The sequence below is a fragment of the Heliangelus exortis genome, chromosome 18, assembly GCF_036169615.1.
Source record: "Heliangelus exortis chromosome 18, bHelExo1.hap1, whole genome shotgun sequence".
NCBI lineage: Eukaryota > Metazoa > Chordata > Aves > Apodiformes > Trochilidae > Heliangelus > Heliangelus exortis.
This window is the reverse complement of record NC_092439.1, coordinates 2,591,384-2,613,144: the sequence shown is the minus strand read 5'-3', so window position 1 is coordinate 2,613,144 and position 21,761 is coordinate 2,591,384. Positions and strand designations below refer to the sequence as shown.

At 39.5% G+C, this 21,761-nt stretch overlaps 1 protein-coding gene across 6 annotated transcripts in view; it reads left to right on the top strand.

Moving 5' to 3' along the window:
- The first annotated feature begins 988 nt into the window (after positions 1-988).
- The window catches only part of PPFIA1 (PTPRF interacting protein alpha 1), a 50,994-nt gene continuing 30,221 nt past the window's right edge, over positions 989-21,761 (top strand). For 5 of the 6 annotated variants that reach the window (XM_071762220.1, XM_071762218.1, XM_071762217.1 and 2 more), the window contains exons 1-6: positions 1,051-2,042; positions 3,125-3,388; positions 19,343-19,444; positions 20,087-20,251; positions 21,131-21,205; positions 21,616-21,717. In XM_071762220.1, the coding sequence (XP_071618321.1) occupies positions 3,125-3,388; positions 19,343-19,444; positions 20,087-20,251; positions 21,131-21,205; positions 21,616-21,717 (708 nt within the window). In that variant the 5' untranslated portion in view covers positions 1,051-2,042. Of the gene's footprint in view, positions 2,043-3,124; positions 3,389-19,342; positions 19,445-20,086; positions 20,252-21,130; positions 21,206-21,615; positions 21,718-21,761 lie in introns of all 6 variants that reach the window. The other variant, XM_071762221.1, reaches the window with a different exon arrangement.

Below are 21,761 nucleotides of genomic sequence, written 5' to 3'. Positions count from 1 at the left end.
TGGGAGAGGGCTGAGGCGATGGGAGAGGGCTGCGGCGATGGGAGAGGGTTGAGGTGAAGGGAGAGGGCTGAGGCGAGGGGAGAGGACTGAGGAGATGGGAGAGGGCTGAGGTGAAGGGAGAGGGCTGAGGTGAAGGGAGAGGGCTGAGGCGAGGGGAGAGGGCTGAGTGAAGGGAGAGGACTGAGGCGAGGGGAGAGGGCTGAGTGAAGGGAGAGGACTGAGGCGAGGGGAGAGGGCCAATGAGATGGGAGTGGAGCGAGAGATGAGGGCCGGGCCCAGGTCCTGCTCAGCAGGCGATGCCCGCAGCAGGCTGCACGCTGCCGGCATGAGCGGGCAGACCCGCCTGGCAGGGCCGTGCCGTGACACGCAGGCCCCGGGAAGGACGGCGATTGCGGGGTGACTCCGGTCCTGCCCTGTTGCGCAGCCCTCAGCGAACACGCCTCCTTACCCCGGGGCTCTGTACCAGGGACGTGCCAGCTCTCCTGTGGGGCGGACACCCGTGGGCGGCGGGAGTATCGCTTCTCGGGGAAGGGAAAAGGCACAGCCCGCTCTCCGCGGCGGAGCGGGTCTCGAACCGGCGGCCCCAGGGCTCCGGAGAAGGAGGGCAGGAGCACCCGAGCCTGTGGGCGCGGTGCATTGTGGGCCCCGCACTGATTTATGCGGGAGCCGCAGAGGGCGCCGGGAGAAGCGGGAGGCGGCGGCGCTCGGTGCTGGCGCGGCGGGGACCGGGGGCCGGCGGCGGCGATCGGGGCTCTCCCTGCGCTTCGGGCCTTTGCCGCCCCCTGAGGTCGCGGCGGCACTGCCGGGCCCAGGTCGCCGCCGCCGCGGGACTCAGGGGTACCTACCCGGCCTCAACCGGCCCCTCGCCGGCCACCACGGACGTGGAGGCGGCGGCGGGCGGAGCCGGGCCCGTCCCGGAGGGACTTGAGTCCTCTCGCCGTGGGGCAGCCTGCTCCGCCGCTCGGTAGGAGCCGGAGGGAAGGGGTTGGCTCGGCCCTTGCGGCGCCGGGGCCTCCGCGGTCGGGCTCGCTCCTCAGGGGCTGCGCTGAGCCCGGGCCGGGTGTTCGCGGGCTGCGGGGCCGCGCTCCCGGCGCCGCTGGGGCCTCCGGCGGGGAGAGAGGCCCTGGCCGGCTCTTCCCGTGAAGAAGAGGGGAGCAGAAAAGCGAAGCCCCATCTCCTCTGACAGCATCTTTGTTCGTCGGGCCCTGCCGCGGCGAAGAGGAGCAGCGAGTTGCCGGTGCTCCGGTTTATTTTCGGGGCCTTCATCCCTTCGCCTCCGCTTCCCGGGCGCTGTCTCCGTTCCTGTTTCTTTTCACTTCTCCTCGCTGGATATCTCGGTTCCGAAGCGTTGGTGGTGGGACCGGCCGGGCCGAGGACGGGTGGAAGATTAAAGCAGAGGAATCAGCAGGGCTCCTTTCTCCTCGCCTTCCAGAGCGGTACCAGCGCCTCGCTCTTGGGATTATAAATGTTTGAACTAAGACCCAGGAAACTGGAAGGAGAGCCTCCCCTTGGAATTAACAGAAGAGAAACGGAGGGAGGCTTTTCCAAATCCTTCCCGAGAAAGCTTGTGCCGTTTTCACATGCTGTCCGTACTCTGTTTAATAATGCGATTGTGACCTGAGTGGAATTTATGAACGATGAACTATTGAAGCTTGTTGCACCACTGCATCAAACTACTTTTTTTTTTTTTTTTTTCTTTCTTCTCAGCACATGATTCCCCCATCCCATCTGTTGCAGGACCTATGGGCCAGTAATAGAGGGATGGGAAGCTGAGACAGTTTATATTCGCATTTTTCTGGGGACTTGGCCAGTTAGCTGAGGCTGCTGCTGCTTTTTACTGGATCTGTTCTTTACTCGGCAGGTTTATTTGTTTTTATGTGCACGAGGTGTTGCAATTAAATAGACATTGAACTGGAGCTGAATGGATGCTTTGCAGTCCAAAAGCTTTTTTGGGATAACAGAAATCTACTAAAAACAGAGAAGAACTGGTACTGCAGGAAACCTGGGCCTGTTTTCCAAGCCTTTTTATTTTATTGAGCAAGGTAAATAACGTGAATGGTGTTGAAAATACAGAGCTTTGTGGTAATCATGCATGAAAATGTTAGAAAGCACTTCATGCTGTTCCAAGTCTTTCAGGGGGCTGAGGGATCAGAATAAGTTTAATTTTTCTTTAAAATGTTCGTGAATATGAGTGTAAAACTTGAGGCTGAGAGCAAACTTTATGGTACCTGAGAGAGCTATTTCTTTCTGGTTTGCCTCATGTTCTTGTAGGTTTGTGATGTTGAGAGAGGCTGCCTGAAGAATTTTAGAAATCTTAGTGGTTCTATTGAGAATGTGCAGAAATTATATTAGTGGGTTCTTTATGCACTTTTAAAAGTTTTGATAGCTTATCCTCTTATAAGTATGGTCTCTTAAAAGTCCTTCTAATTGAACAGTAAGGTATTGACATTTGCATTGCTAATTGTGTTCATCCTCTGCCTTGAATTACTTTTGCTTACCTTTACTTTAGTTATCCACAGTGACAGCTGCTACATAATGAGCATTTTGCTTTTTATCCTCCACTACATGTGTATCCCCTGAATTAGACTATTTGGATTTACCACTAATTTACATGCATCACTTCTTACTGTAGACTTTCTACAGCCAGCATAAGCTCAAAGTATTCTTTTAGATACAATCTTTGTATGTTTCAGGCGTTGGGAGAAGCAGGTAATGATTCTCAAAATATGCAATGTAATGAGTTCCTGGCTTAAGTGTATAATTTTTGCTGGCATGCTGCACGCTTGGTATTTTTAAAGATCTCAGCAGCAGTTTACTCTTACCAAAAATATAAATCCACTTAAATGAGATCATTGTTTGAAACGTAACTGTAAAAATCTGGTTTTGCAAGAAGTCACAATATTCTTATGATGAAGTGATGCCTTGATTAAATGGATTGTATACCCTTTCTCCCACAGTCTTAACAAAATAGTGGCAAACACTGAGGTGTTGGCAGCCTTTGCTGATGCTGTTCACTGGGAAAGCCAACTTGGTCCTGTGGGTAGTATCCAAATTTCCTTTGGCTATCCTGTTTAAATTTGACTTCAATGTATGGTCTTTGTTTTTGTCTTTATTTTGTTTCAAGATGATGTGTGAGGTGATGCCAACCATCAGTGAGGCAGAGATTCCCTCTGGGGGAAATGGAGGCCATGGTTCAGGTTCCCCCTTACAGTCAGATGCTGATTCCCATTTTGAGCAGTTAATGGTATCCATGCTGGAAGAAAGGGATCGCCTGCTGGAAACACTCAGAGAAACTCAGGAGACACTAGCACTGACCCAGGGCAAGCTACATGAAGTTGGGCATGAGAGAGATTCCTTGCAGAGACAGCTCAATACTGCACTTCCACAGGTATGGATGTTTTGAAAGGAAGGTATCTTTCAATAATTTTTGTATTTGCTGGTTTGGTTTTTTTTTTTTATTTTGTTGTTGTTGTTGTATATATAACTTACTAAAGAGTCAGGTTATGTTAGGAGGAGATCAACCTAAGCTTAGTTCTTTCCTGAAATATTTGTTGGTGATTGCTCACTTTGAGAAAGAGATACAGAAGCAAAGCAAGGGGGATCATCAGCCCTTTCTCTCAGTTTCTGTGGTTTCTTTGGCTTAGCCTGAGCATGAAGCCTTACCTACATCTTTTTCTTTCTCAAAAATTGATGCACTTCCATCACTTGTATTTTTAAAATGCTATTTCTAAGGGCCTAGTTCACCCACATGCTTAAGAATTAAATACAGGCCATTCTGGGGAACTAAACAGACTCCTCTGATACTGTTATAGACTTTGATTTAAAAACTCAGCAAGTTTAAGACCTATACCTTGTGAATACAGCCTGAATTGTCATTGGTTTTTTTTTGGTCCTTTTTGTTTTGTTTTGCTAGGCATTACTAATTATTGAATTCTGGAAGATGTATTGTACCAATATACAGCCTGGAGTGCTAAATGTGTTCCATAGGGCTGTAGGGTGCAGTTAAGGGAGGTGATGGTGTCTACAGAACTCCTTGGGTTTTATCCATTCTAATTACAGTGAACACAACTGACTTTTGAAGGCTTTGAAAAGCATTTGGTTGTAGGCAAAGCACACAAGTTGTAGGGAAAGGCACTTCCAGGTGTCAGTTAACTGTTGAGTGCCTTGCACTTTTTGACGTGGTTGCTTGTTATCCCAAGTATGTAATGATGGTGTTACACTTGCTTGCAGTATTCCAGGAATACTTATTAATTTTTAAAACATGTACATATCCTTAAATATAGTAGTTGCTGTTTATAAACTATAAAAGAGCAGTTTTAAACCCTCTTATTTCTCCTGTCCTCATTATAATGCAATCACTGGATGAGTCTTGGTATGGTAATTGGTGCTGGCAATTACTTAGGGGTAGAAACTAAAAAGTCATACACGTTAATCTAGTTGGGTTACACTGGTATGATGGAAAGAAAAAAACTTCCCAACCTTTGCTGCTCCCTGTGCTAAATCATGTGCTGCAGGCAAAAACCATGCTTTGTTTTTTGGGTTTTTTTTTGTTTCCTGTTGTTGCAGTAATTGCCTCTATTTCAGGTCTGCTACATTAATGGATGCCATTAACCAATTGTATGATCTGCAAACTGTTACACTTGAGTTTGTGGCTGAGTAGAATCACCCAAGTTCTAAGCTGTATTTCTGTTCTTTCCCCTTTTTGGTTCTCAGCTTTCCTTCTTAAATCTAGGGAGCTACTTCATCGTTCAAAACACTTAAAAAAATTAACACAGGTTAAAAAAACCCAACACACCCATTTTAAAGAATGCCATCGTTGTATGGTTTCCTGTGAAGCATGAAAGAGTGTTGTAGAAAAATACTTCTTGTGGTGTGAAGCTGACACTTTTTTCCTCACTGGTGCTTAAGCTCAAGTGAGCGAGGAAGGTGACAGCTGATGGTGCTTTCAAAAGTCAAAAACCATTTTATTTGTCTTGCTAACAACCTGAAATAACTCGTGTATTTGACAAGTTTTTGTAGTTGTTGTTATGATAAAGAGTCAGTTAGTTCATAGATACACATATCAGATTAAGTAAAAAGATGGTTTGTTTGGGTTTTTTTTTGTTTTGTTTAATTCTAGTAAATGTTTGCTAGGAAAACTTTGTGGTGACTGTAATCTTTGAGACTACTCAAACTTTTGTTAATTATTTCAGGCTGAGCATTCTTTTGAAATACTGTCTCACATGGCTTGTTGTTTAGCTGTGGATTTAAAGGAGGGGTGGAAGCACAGGGTAACTTGAAATTTACTGACAACTGTTATAATTTTCAGGAAAGAAAGGATTGAATAGTGTACATTTTAAGAATATTTTTTTATCATAGGAGTTGTTTCCAGTTTAGTGGAAAGAAGCAGGAATATGAGTTTAACTAGTTGTACAAATACATGTATAATTACATGAATTACTAAATCTCTGTTTAGCCTTAATATGGGTTCTCCCTCAGCCTTGACATGTAGTTTGTAACACGTCTTTGCAGCTAATTTTGGAGTCCTTTATCTTAAGGAGTATTGAATTGTTTGTATCCATGCTTTTCCTGTTTTATACATTCAGCTGAATCAGCCAGTTGGGCAGTTCTGATGACTGATGGAAACTCCTTGTGTACAGGAAGGAATGCCAGATTGGTTGCTACCATGCCAGAACTACTTGAGTTTTCATGGGAAGACACTCAATTTCTAACAGCATCACTGAATTCCTTACATTCACTGAGTTTCTGGGCATAAGAGACTCACAGTGGTGTGCATATAGTTACAAAATGGCAAACTGGTACTTGTGTGTTTGCACATCTTGTAGATTACAAAAGTAAAATGCAATTTATTCTGCACATTCTCTGAAGTGTCTGAGAAGTTGACTTTTCTAGTATACAAGTAGTGTGGTGCTCTGCTAGTAATTAAAAAGCATCAGATCTAGCTCAGATTAACCTCAAGCAGCTATTTAGATTATGATGACTTTTGTTTTGGGTGTCTCATTCAAGGAGAGAAGAGCATTCTGGTATTTTATAGATGTGCTTTATCTGTTACATTTACACAAAGTAAAACTGGCAGGTTTTTCTCATGTGAACAGCTGGAAATGAAATACATCAATGTTGTCTTGATAAAATAACTGGATTCTTGGCAATGCTTTTTGTTTTCTGGGAGTTACCTCCTATTACAGATTACTCTAGTTAGACTGTGACCTTGGAAGATGAACTTGATGAAAACTAATTGCTGTTCAAGAACTTGAAATTATTTTTATTATGCATGGTGTTTTTCAGAGATAAAAATTAAAAAGAACTTTTTACTTTGAGAATTTAGGGAGCTTTTAATGTAAATACACTCAGTTCTGATCTAATTATGGTCTTAGTGGATTAAATTATGCCTTTTGTGTACCCTTAAGAGTGTATTCTAAAAATTTCATGGTCTGTGTGCTTAAAATTTGTAAGTTAATCTGTGAAGCATGCAGGACACAAGTTAAATTTTGAACTGAAGGTAGATGAGGTCCAAGTGACTACCAGTCATCATGCTTGTTTTGGGTGGAGAAGACTAGAGTTTGATTTACAGGGACTCTGATACCTGGCACAGTAAAAATAAAGCTGTCAAGTTCATAGCAGTTCTTATCAGGATGATTTTTTAATATATATTAAGAATTTTATAAGCTGAAGTACAAATACTATGCCTCTGGAATACAGCAACACTCTTACTAAGTTCCATCTTAATCCTGCACTTGTAATCTTTTAGTATTCAATTCATTACAGTGCACTTCTGTTTCTATGCAAAGTAACTAACATAAAAGAAGTTTTTTTCTGTATTTCTGGTGGTCGTGTTCAGAATTTCTGCATTCAGCAACGTGTAGATGAGAACTTTCTGCCAGAGACTGTGTGGGTCTGAGTGTAAATAAGAGCACTTCACTGCAATGAGGATTTGAATGTGGAAAAAAAACCCTGCCTATGATTTTGGTTTGACTTCAGCTTTACTGGGTTGCCCATTGTATATTAAAGTCAGTAGACCATCTTTAGTTGCTTTCTGTTTTATAACTACTGCACACTTGAGTTAAAAACAGTTGTGTTTGTTTATATTTTTATAAAATTAAATTCAGGTATGTCACTCTAGAATGATCCCTCTTAATCTCAGAAATATGGTTTGATGTCTTGCATGTAAGAAATACCCAAACCCTTGGGACTGCCCTGGTATTGTTTCATAATGATGAACTTAAGGATTTAGTTGCCATTTTAGTAATGGTGTTATTTGGATTTCCTCCAGAGAAGTTTTAAATAATACAGGATGTTATAGATGTAGAAATGAGGTTTTGAATTGTGCATAATACAACGAAGACAGTTGCACCAAGTACATTAAGTGGAGGGCTTGCCAAGCTTTGCAGCAGCTGAAATTTCTGTAGCATTTTAAGTGCATCTCCACTTGCAGTATTCTCAGCTGCTCAGCCTTGAGGTGACACAGTTCATACTTCTTACTCTGGCAAGATGAAGGCACTGGTTTCTAAATCAAAGACATTAAGCACAGCAGAGGGACATATTTCCAGAGATGACAGAGATCCAAAAGGCTTTCAGATGTGCAAATGCACATCAGAGCAGACATGGCCTCCATTTCTCTCATCCCCTTCTGCCAGCAGATGAAGATGACTCTTCCCATTGCATTTCTGGACAACTAGAGCTTCCTACAACAGGTAGTTTTTATTTTGGTATTCCAAGAATACTTGGTCTGCAAACCCTTCTGGTTTTATTCTGTTCTTTTAAAGAGTATAATTAATATTTACTTGAAAGATATTTGATAGCAAGACTGCAAAATTGCAGTTGCCATCTAGATGTTTGGAAAACATCTAAAAAAAGGTCTAGTTCTTTTTTTTAAAAGATAAATAAAAATACTGTTGTCCCTTCTGCCTCTGATAATTTATTAGTGTTTTAACAGCCACTGGCCTGTGACTTTGGCTTCTTGTTTCTGTTGTTTACTCAGGAAAAGTAGATGGTGGTTTTTACTCATGACAGGATTTGATCTTAGCAGTAAGAGAGCACATCTGTATTTTGATACATGTAGATCCCTGATAGTTAACAAGGTTTTCAGAGAACTTGAAACTTTGGAGAGAACAATTGATCTGTCTATGTCTAATTTGGGGTTTTGCTCTTCCTAAGTTAGCACTGCATCCCAGAACTCTGCTAAAATGCTTCCCACATTAGCTTAATTAAGCTTTTTAAACTTTTCCTGCTTTGAAGGAATATGATGGAGGTCTTCATGTAAGCTCCTTTTAGCAATTTAGGCAGCTTAAGTCACTTTAAGGCTGTAGGGCTGACTGGTATTTGTTGACATGTATTAGAAAATACTTGTCATAATCTCTTGTGCATGTGGATCTCAAGCTTACAGATACTGTGAAGGGATAAATCTGCATTGTGTGTGTGTCAGGTAATCTGGGTGTTCATAACTTTCCAAGTGTATTTTTTTTTTTGTAAGCCTGCCTGTGGACTTTCCAAGTGTAAATGGGGAAATGGGTGCCAGTTCTTGCCAGGAAAAATGTTTTCACATTCCCCAGGCTGAAAGAAAAAATATTATTTTGCTTTTTAGTGGAGTGAGGTTTTTTTCAACTTGACTTTTTCACAGGAGTGCATAGAAATACTTCATTTTGTAAACTCCAGATGATTGTGTAGGGAGCTGAAAACATCCATGGGTTGCTTGAGGATGGCTCTCCTAGTTCATATATTCAGAGTTGGAGAGTAGTTCCAACACTTGTTAAAGTTAATGCTGTTTCATTCTGATGTGTTGTTTTCCTTTAGGTTCTCTCTGAATTAATGTGAGTAGTTGGTCCATTTGGTTTTTGCCTGTGACTTTTATCTGTCTCAGAGTTTACCTTGGGTTCCATATAAGCTCTCCTAAAAAACATCTCTTTTTCTGATCAGCAGGACAGAGCTCAGTGACCTGTTCCTACAGTGGCTGGAGCTGTAACAATTTTAAGAGGAAAAGCTTTGTTGCTTAATCTTCTGTTCTAGCCATTCCACAGTGGGCAGCTTTGAACTTTGCTCATGTTTTTACATTCATGTCTGCTCAGGATGTGTTTTTTGAGGATGGCACTGAAAATCTTAATGAAGATCTAACTATGATTGTTCATTGAAAGAAACTACCTTGCAATTGGTGAAGTTTATTAATCTCACTGTCTTCTCAGCATTGACAATTTTCTGTAATTAGAAATTATGTTTATTTTTAATTACTTGAAAAGGAATTTTGCCTGTCCAATTCCTTAATGTAAAAGCTAAAGCTTTCTTTAATGTGGAGAGGGCTCATTTAATAAAGAGAATTGTAAGTTCCTGTTATTTTAGTGGTACTGGATCCATGGTTATCTCAGTAAATAGAACCAGTTTTGTTAAGCTCTTTTAGTACTATTTCTGAATTTTCAGGCCTGATTATGAAACAAACCAATTAAAAGGGAGAGAGATATCAAAGTGCAATTCCTTGTTTCTTTTTTCTGCTTCACAGAATGCTTGATCTGGAAGTTGTCTCACTGTAAATCAAAATTGTTTTAAATAAGATAGGAATTCTGTTGCAGGCATCTGTGAGGACTTCTCTCTTGATGTATGGCAGGGTTTAAATTGTGGATTTGTGATTGTACTTGTGGATTCTCAATTGTCTTGGATCAGCCTGTTACAAAAATAATTTAGCAATGTATACTTTTGCCAACAGAATCTGATGGTCAAAACTTCCTTTTCTTTGCAGCCCTGTCCATAAACAGGAAATGTCCTGACTGAAATGGTGCTCTGTAATATGGTGGGGTACATGGGTGTCTCCTAGCTTTGTTGAATGAATAATATTGGACCTAAATTGTGTTGCTAACTGAGTTTTTCACTCTGGCTTATGTGGACTTGCTGTTCCCAGTGGGAACCTGAACTTGCTATAATATCAAGCTCTTTAAGGTTCTGTTGTGTATTGTATTTCAAGTCCTGACTGACTTCTTGCTCTTGAATCTCTTGCTTCTGTGAGAATTTAAGGGCCTAACTTTTGTGTTTTGATTTGGAAAGCCATAAATAAAAGCAACTTTAGACCCAAATCTAAGGTCATTTAAAAATGGATTTGAGATTCTGTTTTCAGAAGGCTACCTGTAGTTCTAGAAGTTCTTTTTATAATCCAGTCAGGGGTGTAAATGATGACTCTGCACCTGAGAAACCAATCATGTGTACAGTGGGCTGTCTTGAATGGATGGTGAATCTTTTTTTTTATTTTTGTGTTTTAGGTAACTTCTGACTTCAGATTATGTCTTCCAAAGCTCTGTTTGCTAGATTACATCAGGGTGAATGACTAAAAGTTTGGTTTAGGTCATTTCCCAAGGCAAGCCTTTGGATACCACTGTGAATCTTTTAAAATTTTTTCCTGAGTAGTGTTTTTTCTTGTAGAGTTATCACCTGTGTGTAGTTTGTGGGGAAAAGGCTTTGGAAAAGTCATAACATTCTTTTACCTTTGTGTAGAACACAAGGCAGGTGCATCTACTAATGTAGGGTTTTTTTTGAGAACACGCAGCTTAAGTTTTCAGAATGTCTTTTGAGGGTGTGGTTCAACAACATTATTTTCCAAAAGCTGAGCCTTTGTTTTAAGAAATCTGGGATTACTTCATGTAAAGTGGAAAGTAAAAAGCTTTTTAGGGTTTTATCTCTCGCTGCTTGTCCAGGCAGGAAAGAAACTGTCCTTTTCCCCTCCTGTAATCTTATTTATACTGATACTTACTTTGGTGTAACTCTGCTGCCCTGCTGGAACTGTTGTCTTTAGAGACTGCATAGCACTCCTCCTGTATTTTGTTCAGTGGTTACAAAGATGAAGTCCTGAGAGGTAGTAGAGGAGAAATGAGCCAAGCATATCTGTCTTCTCATCTGAGCAAAAGGCTCCAGGGATCCTGTTGGCATCAGCTTTCCCCCTTTTTTTGTAGCCCAGTGTGGAGCAGGAGCTTCTCCTGCTCCTTAGGCCAGGTTCCTCATCGATCCATCTCGTGCTTCAGCCTTGGTTACTGGTTACAGCATAAAACCAGACTGTCCTCATCTCTTTTTCCTTCCTTACTTCCTTCCCTGCCTTTTAAAAGCACCCCTAGCTTTTTTTCTGTGGTGTAATGTGCTTTCTGGGTTCAGGTAGTTACAAAGTTTGGAACTGTTGATCATGGATCTTTTTTGTGGCAGACAAAAAATGAAGCATTAAAAAAAAGAGCTTAACACCCCCCAGTAAACCAACTTTTTGACACTTCATCTGTGTTACTGTGGTAAGATTTTCTGTGTTTAAATACCTCGCTTATCTGTTGTAAGACCTGAGACTCTGCTATTTTTTCCTGGGCTTTAGAGCTGCCTTTATTTGTAAAAAATGAGCCACTCTTCCATGGATTGGTCCAGTCACAAGTATTCCAAATGTTGCAGATTTGGAAGTATTTAGCTTCTGTTAGGCCAGTAAATACACTTAAAATATAAACTGGCCTGATAGAGTACAAAGAACTACAAAAATAAAATGTAAAGTGCCTGTAAGTTGAATTTCCTGCTGAAGGCATATGTCCTCATTGAGTATTACTTGCTTAAACAAGTTTGAAACTATAAGACTAAAGTGTTCATCACTTGGCAAAAAAACCCAACCAAAACCATATATATATAATGAGAAAGCACTGAGGGAGAAGTACATGTTGCTGCTTGTTGAATGAGGCTGGCTTGGCCAGCTTTATTCAGGTATTCTCAAGCACTCCCTTTTAACATAGTGTGAAAAATGTACTTTACAACCACTAGCCACAGAACTAAACCTGACAACTAGGGGCCAAGATAAATGATTAGAATAGGGCTGGGCAGCTCCTCAGCTGCTGCTTACAGTTTTTTGCAAGCAGAAATGGCTTGTCACTGAAATAATCATGCATGATGGATCTTGTCCTCTGTCTGTTTCTCAAAAATAGTGAAGTATTAGTCATGTGAGGATTAGTTTTTTTAAACGTGCTAGAACACAGTATTTAGGATTAAATAATTAATTCATAAAAGTCATAAGAATTTAATATTAAACATCTGCTGAGCAAGCATTGTGCTGTTCCTTCCAAATGCAGATTTTTAGAGTGGATGCAAAGAAAAATTTGTGTGTTGCTTAAAAGATCTTAAAACTTAAAAGATCTCTTAAAAAAACTTGTGTAGGAGCTGCTTAACTTACATTTGGAGGGTCCCAGGGAAAATACTGAGCTTGTTACATCTTCTCAGCATATCTTGGAGTTATTTTATGGTTTGGTATTTCTGAGGAAAATTGCTGTAAAATCCCTTCTGGGATCCCAGGAAATCTTGACCAACTTTATGTGGAGAGGAAAAACTTCCATGAAATCTCTCTAGTGTCATATTAAAGATGGAGACTGGTTTTGTCCCATACCTTGTCAAACTGGTAATGCCAGATTCTTCCTCTTTAATTAAGTACAACTGTATTCTTTTGCCATAGTGGGTATGGGTGTGGGTTGGTTTCTTCACTGACATGGACTCCAAAAATGGAGATGCCTAAAGCTACAACTAAGAAGTTGTGCTACTGCTTACTGTATTAGGTACTAATCAAAATAGACTAAGCTGGGGGTGCAGGAATGTAGTAATTCATATTGTGAAACCCTTAGAATTTACTGATTCAGAGAGTGACTGAGAGGCATTGGTTTTTCTAACATCCCCCAAGTGTTGTAAATTGGATTTCTGTGTGAAGGTAAAAGCATTCTTGTGGAACATTGGTACTTGGACTGATCCAGTATTGGAAAAGATTCCTGTTGTTATTGACCTGTCTCAACAGTTACAGTTCTGCACCAAGCCAGACACATCACAAGTTGAAAAGCCTGTTTTTCAAGGATGACTAAAGTTTTCCTGATACGTATTTTAGCTGATCTTGTACAATTTTCCAAGTTGATACCATTTTCCAAGTTGAACAAGCTTGGGATGGCTTTGAATGCTTCCGTGCTGTGTCTGCCCTTTCAGGGGCTGTATTCATGTCCATCCAGGGGCAGCCAAGGTGGAATTCTTTGCATAACCACCACAAGGAAAAGGTTCTAGCCATGTGATGGAAGATTTTCTGCCACCATTGCGTGTGAATAGATGCTGAGTTTCATGCAAGCCTGCAAAGTGCTTCTGTTTTCCTGTGCTTAACAAACTGCAGCTTGATAGACCTAGAGAGAAGTAACTGGATTAAATTTTCTGACTTAGCTAATCAACTTTGTGTTCTTTTTCCTTAATTTCAGACCTACAAAGAGACTGGTGTAGCACTGAAGAAAATAGGATGCAGCTGTGGCTTAGTTTTGTCTTCCAGCACACTACCAGCAAGCTGCCTTGTAGATACCACTTGTTGTATATGTGACTTGTGTTCACTGTGTTGTGTGTAGGTCTGATTAATGGTGGAGCTTGGAAAATGCCCAGAGATGGCACATGTACCTTGCAGTGCAAAGCACAGGACACAGTCAGTGATTGTTGCCCCTCCAGTGATGCACAAAGATACATTCTTGGATGAGTCTTTGCTACTAGGCTTGTGTACATGACAGCACTGGCTTGCTGGATTTAGGGAAAATGAAATGCAGGAGTATAGGCTGTAATGATTTTGCCAGTCTGGGTGGTTTATACAGGTTGTAGTTAATGATTGGAGTGTAGGTGGCTCCTGTTTGCCTGTTTTCAACCTATGCTTTGCTCAGGGTTACTCGGGTTTATAGGCTCACTCTCTCTTTCCAGACTGTTGTGTGGTGTGTATAAAGTCTGAGCATTGGTTACTGTGGTAAAAGGACTGATCCTTCAAGGAGTGAGAGGCTGGATCCAGCCTTGTTTGGATTCCAGTACTGTTATCCCCCACACCCCAAGTAGGAAACATCTATCAGAAATGTGTCAGATTAGAGAGAGGGAGCTACAGGAGGAGGGACATGGAGCTGATGTTTTTCTGCCTCCCTTTTCCTGTTACTTATACATTCCTCTTGCAAAGCTGCCAAACACCATCCTTCTTCATCTATGTTTTCCTGCACTTCAACGTGCAGTGCTTCCTGAAAGCTCCTAGCAGTGAAGTTCAGCTTTAGTGCTTTGTAGTTCAGGCTCAGTGAACACTGCACATAAATTTAAGAAACTCAGTAGTAACTTGATACCTATTACCATGGAGACTTGGTCTTACTAGAAACTTTACCATTTTGCTTTTGGGTGTATGTTGGGTACCTGCTGGCTGTGAGTTGAGAGTTCTTTTGCTCTTTGCTTGTCAAACACTGGGCAGTTGGTTCTGCTTTCAGCTCCAAAGTGGGCTGGAAACAGCAAGTTTCATTCCAGAACATTATGCAACTATAAATACTTTCAAACTTAATTGCCTGTTTGGAATTGAGCAGAGTTAATGACAAAGCCTAGATAGGTCAGTCCCAAGAAGCTTGCAGAATACTATACTGAAAAAGAAGGCTGGAACTGTAAAAATTCATTCAGGTTTGGCATTAATCATTGTGAGCTGGCAGCAACAGTCACTTGAGTGTTTTCACAGTTTTTGCTAGAAAAAAAATGGCATGTTTTTTGACTCAAGGAAAAAACAATCTTCTGAGAATTGACCAAAGATGCCAATAGATGTCTTAAAATATCTCAGTGCCTCTAGTCGGAATGTGAGAATTTTTTTCCTGGTAAAGAAATCTGCACCTGTGTTTTGGTAGCAGTCTGGAGTTATAAAACACGCGTGAGGAGAAATAGGGAGTGAGGTTGATACATTCATTATTTATTCTCACTCTGGTGGGCATTTAGCTCTAGTTGGAAAAACAGCTGTTTTGAGCATGAAAAACATTTAAATGATCTGAAATGCTACAGTTTGTCATAACTGTATTTTAATATTTCAGAATTTTCTTATATTCCCTTTTAAATTGCTGGGGCTCTGAGGAGAAAGTATGAACTTACCTCTTTGATTGCTTGAAATAAGTTTTCTATTGGCAGGTTAGAAAGTCCAGGGTGGTTGATACTTATGGGAAATTATTTTCACTAGGTGAAAGGAAAAATATTTTTCTTTACACACTGTAGGCTGGTTTTTCTCTTTCCCATTAGCACATGCCAGAGATATGAAAAGGTTTAAAGCAGCCTGATTTATTGCACAGAACAGGCAAAGCACAATTTGGTTGTGTTTTCTTCTGGGTTTGTTGTTTTTAAAGTGTGTGCTAGCAGTGTTTTCTTGGAGGGCTGGATTATCATTAAAACATGAAAAGAATTTGCAGTTTTAAATCTAAACACTTTTGAACTACTTCATAATTCTGATTCTGGTCTTAAAAAAACAACACCAAAACAGAACCAAAGCTAAATTGGTGTGACTAAATAGGTACAAAAACTGACTTGCTAGCAACTTCCAAATCCAGTGGGGATATTGGTCACTGTGTGCTACCTTAAAAACCTTTAGGTTTAAAATGAAGTAGCTATGAAATACCCTCTTGAGCTTAGCTCTTTAGGTTTTCTTTGGTTTTTTTTTTAAGACTGTAATTTGTTGTTTTCATGCATGCATAATTTAGAAGAATTGTGGTTTCTATGTAGTCTGAACAACATGATGGAAACTTATCTCAGATTCCCTGTTTCTCATCCCTGATGGCCTTTGCTTCTCAGATTCTTGAGCAGATTGTTTGATCTGCAGGCTGCAGAACAGAATGTTAACAGTAAAACAAAATACTACTTGGAGATTAAACAGATAAATTCCACTGACATATTTCTGGCAGAGATATTTCTATAAAGATGCAACAGTTGCATCTTCATCCTTGTATTGGTAGAATATACCATGTTAATAGTTTTTAATACTCTTTTCTTGGATGAATTTTAGTCTTATTTTAGTCTTTTCATCCTTTAAAGAGGCTTTGTGGTCATCTTGTCGACTGTAATCCATAATTCTTCATGCATGATTTCATGAATCTATGATTCTTGATTGGTGTTGTGTTTTATTATGTAATAATTTTTTTTTTTTGCTTGAGCAAATTCCAAGCAAATGTCCAGTTGTTTGTTTTTAGAGTATGCCTAATACACAGCTTATATTGGGAGACTTTCAGGGATTACCTCTGTTTCTTTCAAATTTTTCCCTCATTAAAATACTGTCTTCCCTGTTACGTAGCATTTATTGGCTTGTGATGTACTGTCTATGGAACCTATACATTTTGCATGTATTAAACATGAAAGCTGTGATGTTCTTGTGATCTCAAAAATAACCAAGTGGCTGTCAGCTCAGACATAGAAATATATGGGTGTGAGAGCTAGACACTACTTAATCCAACTTTTGGGAGGCTGTTTATGTTGTGGCCTTTGAACCACTGAAGGCTGAAGGTCAGTTCTGAAGGTCAATGTAGAGAAAACACTATTGCTTTAAAAAAACTAGGGAGTGTAGGCATGACCCCCCCAGAAAAAAAAATAAAAATTACTGAACAACAATGAGCTGACTCAGTTTAGGTTTTTGTTGAAAGTAAGAGTGTCATATTTGGAGTGGATTCAGTGGGTTCAGATATTTACTTTCTTCAGTAAACATCTCAGATTATATAGAAGCTGGATGTTTGTCAGGATGTTCTAATTAACAGGGGATATTTATCTTACATATTAGCACTCTCCCAGCTGATACCTGGAAGTGCTCTGCAGTGCTTATTCTGAGTCCCAGTCTTGTCAGTCCTCAGATCTGGGTCTTTATTACTTTGATGGCAACCAGAAGCAGAGCAGAATCTTGTTCAGATATTCTCAATCTTCTCCTTAATTAGAGAATAGTAATACAGCTTTGTGGAAAAGTAGAGAAGGTTCTCAGAATTTTTTCCTTTTCCTATAATTTTTTCTGTATATTCATCTAATGGCACGGAAGACCTTACGAGACAAATGTTTTTCAGATGATAAAGTTGCAGATAATTTCTCTTCTTTTGAACTGCTTGAGGAAATCACTAATTGTCTGCTGTTCAAAGTAAGTATTAAAACTAGAAGGGACATGTCTTTTGCCAGTGTCAGCTGAAACTGAGGACATTGAAGTGTTATTTCTCTCGGCAGTTTATAGGACTCAAAGCAACTACATTTTGTCAAAACAAACAGCGATGGAGCTATTATGCAATATTGAAAATAGGTGTCAGACTGTTTATGCAGCAGCAATATAAATTCCAGAGTGTGGTGTTCTTTTTGGGTCATCTGACAGTGTGGTGTTTTGTGTCATAATTATGATATCTTTATGCTGCAATTTCTATTTGCAGAGAAGTATGCAGGGTGAGTGCATTGTCTGCCTTTCAGATATACAGCTCGTATAGATAAGAAAAAATATATTAATGCTGTAGTTAAGAAAGGCTGTCAAAACAGTGACTTTTCACCCTTTTCCTGCTTTCTTTCTCCTGTTCTCAAGATTTGAAGTAGAGACTGGAAAACTGTAGAATGTTCCATGTAAGTTGGGTGTCTTTTTGTGTGTGATGTCAATGCTTGTAAATTTTAATGTCGGCATTTTCAGGGTTTTAAAAATAATTTTGGAAGGGGCAAAAGCACCACCAAGAAAACAAGTTCCTAGCAAGCTCTTTTTACAAATACATTTATTACTACTTCCAGTAGTTTCAGTAGTACTTAGTTATGAAATACATTATGATAAGCAGGGAAAACCCGTGAAGAACTGCAACTTAAAAACTGTTCTGGTTTACCTAAACTTGTGTGTTTGGGAAGCATCATTTTTCTGGGAGTCTTGGAAGCTCCCACGAGTGGGATGTTGAAGGCACAGGAAAAATTCAGACATCAAGGAGCATTATACAGGGAATGCTCATAATGGTAGTTTTTTCTGTCAGCTCCTGTGAAACTTGAAGTGGGTTTTTCTGTTCTTGGTTTACTTTCCACTTGGGAACCTTTTGTCATTTGTTTGGTGTGTTTGTAAGTTCCAGTAGCTATATATATACAGACCAGGCTGTTTTAATATTTCCAGGGGTTTTTATTTAAAAATTATTTGCCAGCATTGGCTTTTTTTTTTTTTTTTTGTTTTTTTTTTTTTTTTTTTTTGTTGGTTTTTTTGTTTGTTTAAGAATGCAAACTAAATACTGCAGTGAAAGATTTATGTGAGCGTAGTTATTAAGTATGTTAAAGAAATTATTTACTTTTTTTAGCAGTTGAAAAAGCAAAAGCAATTAAGGCTTCTTTGCATTCATTTGCTGATTAGTTAGGGGGACTGTACTGAATCTTGTTTTCCAATGAGCAGGTTTTTATTTAGGAAAAGGGATTATGGAGATGGATTCTCATCTGTGATGGTGCTATTTCTCTCTTTTTCATAGAACCTTTAAAAGCCTACTACATTAGTAATTCCAAAGGAGTTCACTCTAGTTACATGTTGCTCAACAGTATTCTTTGACTTTTCAGTCACATGTATGTTGTTAGAATTAAGTTTACCAAATTAATCTTGGAATTTGCAGACAATGCCTTTTTATTATGCTTATTTTAGCTGCATGTTAGAATTTGCAGATGTGCTAGTATAATAAGTTGATGTGTCCTTTTATTTTTAAGCATGTGTTTTCTGTCACATTGGATTTTACTACTAAACAGCTCCCTATTAAGGTTTTACTTGATCTGCATCTGCTGTCTTTTAAGCAATGTATCTCACTGAGTTTGGAATATTTAAAGAGGCAACGTTTTTGCTCACAGTGTTTCCACACCATATTCTACTTAGTTGGCTATTTGTCTTGTTCATCTTGTCTTAATCATTGCTACTTCAGCTGTAGTGATCTGCTCTTTATTTTACATGACTCTTGATTCTGATTCTAATAATCCGAGATTTCTAGGAACACTGTAGGGAAAGGGCTGTAGCAGTTCCATTCCAAGAAATCTGAAAATAAATATAAATGAAATTTTCCTGTATGTAGCTTAAGTTGGTAAACACCTGGAAAGGGCTGAGTGGTGAAGCTTCAAAGATGTTTTATTACTGTGAAGAAGTGATGTGTGTTCTGGTAGATGCCAGGGTTATGGATGGTCTCTCATGATTAAATACCAACTTGAAATTTGTCGCATTTTGCTGGGTTCTGTTTTTGCTTAGTGCTCTGCTTTTTCACCTCTCCCTCAGCAGTCATAAAAACCCCAGACAACAACTTTTTGAAACAATAACCAAATGCATTACAAGTGGTTTTTTTTTTCCTTTGCTTACCAGGGATGTGCCAATTGGGATTATGGTCTTTAGAGACAAATATTTGATCAGAACTTTTGAGAACTCATCTTTTAGCTTTCCACTTGAGAGCATAACGGTTTTAAGTGTTTGAACCCAAGCCTGCTTAGCCTGACCAAGACAACTATATTGACTTCAGACATCTGAAATGAATACTTCAAGAAATCATGCCAAGTGTTCACATGAATCTACTCCCGCTGTATCCCGATATTTGATGTGCTTACATTTCTCTCTGGTTTATTTCAGGAATTTGCAGCACTTACGAAAGAGCTAAATGTATGCAGGGAGCAGCTGCTTGAAAGGGAAGAAGAAATCGCTGAACTGAAAGCAGAAAGAAATAATACAAGGGTTAGTTCCTTGTCTTCTCCAAGATTACCATCGTTAAAGCATCCAGCTACATGGAGAAAAGCACTGAATGTTGCATTTGAAGAGCTAAAAGTAGTTGTTCCCTGATACTTGCACATGAATCCCTCTGTAAATGTGAATGTATGTGGATTAAGAAAGCCTGGAAGCTTATGCACAGCTCCAGATACTGCAGTGCAGAATCAGGAAAAGCTTGTAAGACTGTACTGCTGTCTGATGTTCAGCTTGCTTACTGTGGAGGTTCTGTAATCATACATCAACAATCAGTAGTGGGCAAGGTGTAGCAATCTGTTCAGCAGCATACACTGCTGCCAGCAGAACAGTTTCTCTCTGATTTAAAGCCTTTCCTATGTGTATCCTTCTCACAAGCAGTTCCTCAGATTGGTGGCAGAACTGACAGAACCTGGGTAAGTGAAAAACTCTTTTAAAAGTCAGGGAGAGGTGAGAAGTGTGTCAGCTCTGATAGCTTCTAACATGGGTGAGAGGTTAAAAACAGGTCCTTACGCTTGTTTGCTCTCAGATTTGAAGTTTAGAACTCAAAAATGATGTTTTAGGAGGCAAAGTGTTCTGCAGCTATGCAGAACAGGAATAAACATCTCTTTTATTTTTTTATTTGTTTTGATTTAGCTATTACTGGAACATTTGGAGTGTCTTGTCTCCAGGCACGAGCGGTCTCTCAGGATGACGGTTGTAAAGCGCCAAGCTCAGTCTCCAGCAGGAGTTTCTAGTGAAGTAGAAGTTCTCAAAGCACTAAAATCTTTATTTGAACACCATAAAGCCCTTGATGAAAAGGTAAGGAAATATGGTAGCTAACATAATCTCATGTTAGTTGTGCCATCTGTCTTTTGTGTGTGCCATGCAGTTGTTGGTACTAAAGGTGCAGAAGGCAGATTCTCTGCACTTTTCTCAGAATTAAGGTAGTGACTCTGCTGTAACTTGATTAGTAGCTGCCCTCCTGAATTAGCGTGCTGCACTAAAGCAAGGTGCTGTAGTTTATTATAATATTTATTAAGTTTGCTGATGTAAATGAGGTTTGGTTCAGGGGCAGTTTATTTGCTATGGGAATGCATACCTTTGCTTTCTTGATATTTCAGGACTTAGCCTTTTGATTCTGTGATACAAGAAATGGGCTGGAGAGTATAGGAGGAGAGGAATCTGCTTACACTGTGATATAAAGCTGAATTAAGGGACTCCACCCTTTAATTCTTCCTGATATTGACAACAGGATATGCAAGTGGTAAAGTTGGCTGTGTATTCTGCTGCCAACTCAGTTTGCTTAACTTTTGTCACCCTCTATATAAAGTGTGGCAAATTATTTTAAGTAGAATTCTGTCTCCTCCCTGTAAACAAGCAAAAGCATTTACACTTGGTGCCTTATAAAAGGATAGGCAAATTCTGGATATGTTTAATCATTCCCTAAATGTGCAGGTCATGCTGAGATAGGATTTGTTTATGACAAAAAAGGCAAAGACACATTTAAGATACACATTGCTTCTCTAGAAGGTTTTTTTTGTAGCATTATGTTGTAATTAGGACTTAAGATTAAGAAGATATCTAAATGTAATGGAAATCATGGTATTTACTCTCTTGAAGAGACAGCAGTATGTCAAAAGTGAAATTGATTTCTTTTAAACTTGTATTATTTTAAATTATTTGAAATCACCCTTTCAGGTGAGGGAGAGGTTACGAGTAGCACTTGAAAGATGTAGCTTATTGGAAGAGGAACTAGGTACTACACATAAAGAGGTAAGGTTTCTTTTTGAAAAATTAGGCTTCATGTTTGCTTTGTGGCTGTTTTAGTCAATATTTGTACACAGGAATTTCGGTTTCACTTCTTGTGTTTGATTTTTTGCCAAATGGGATAATTTTTAACTGACTTGCTTTGAAAGAGCAAGAAAGGAAAAAACCCACAACCCTCAGTCCACCTGCCTCCCCCTACTCCAACAATAAAACCCCAAGAAAGAAAAAAAAAATTCATGTGGCTTTAAAATGAGTTTTTTTGGGTTGCAGTGACATAAATTTTTGAGTGCCTGTGCCATACTTTATTCCAGCTTGCACTGGAATCAGTGATAGTTGTTTTGCTCTTTCACTTTATATTATTACTGAGAAAGGAATTGACTTGAAACATATGTATATAAACTTTTTTTTCCTTTTAGTTAATGATTCTGAAAGAGCAGAATAATCAGAAGAAAACACTTCCAGATGGGATACTGGATATAAATCATGAACAAGAAAATACACCAACTACAAATGGGAAGGTAGAGCTGTTTTTTTTTTTTTTTTTTTTTTAGCTGATGTCTGT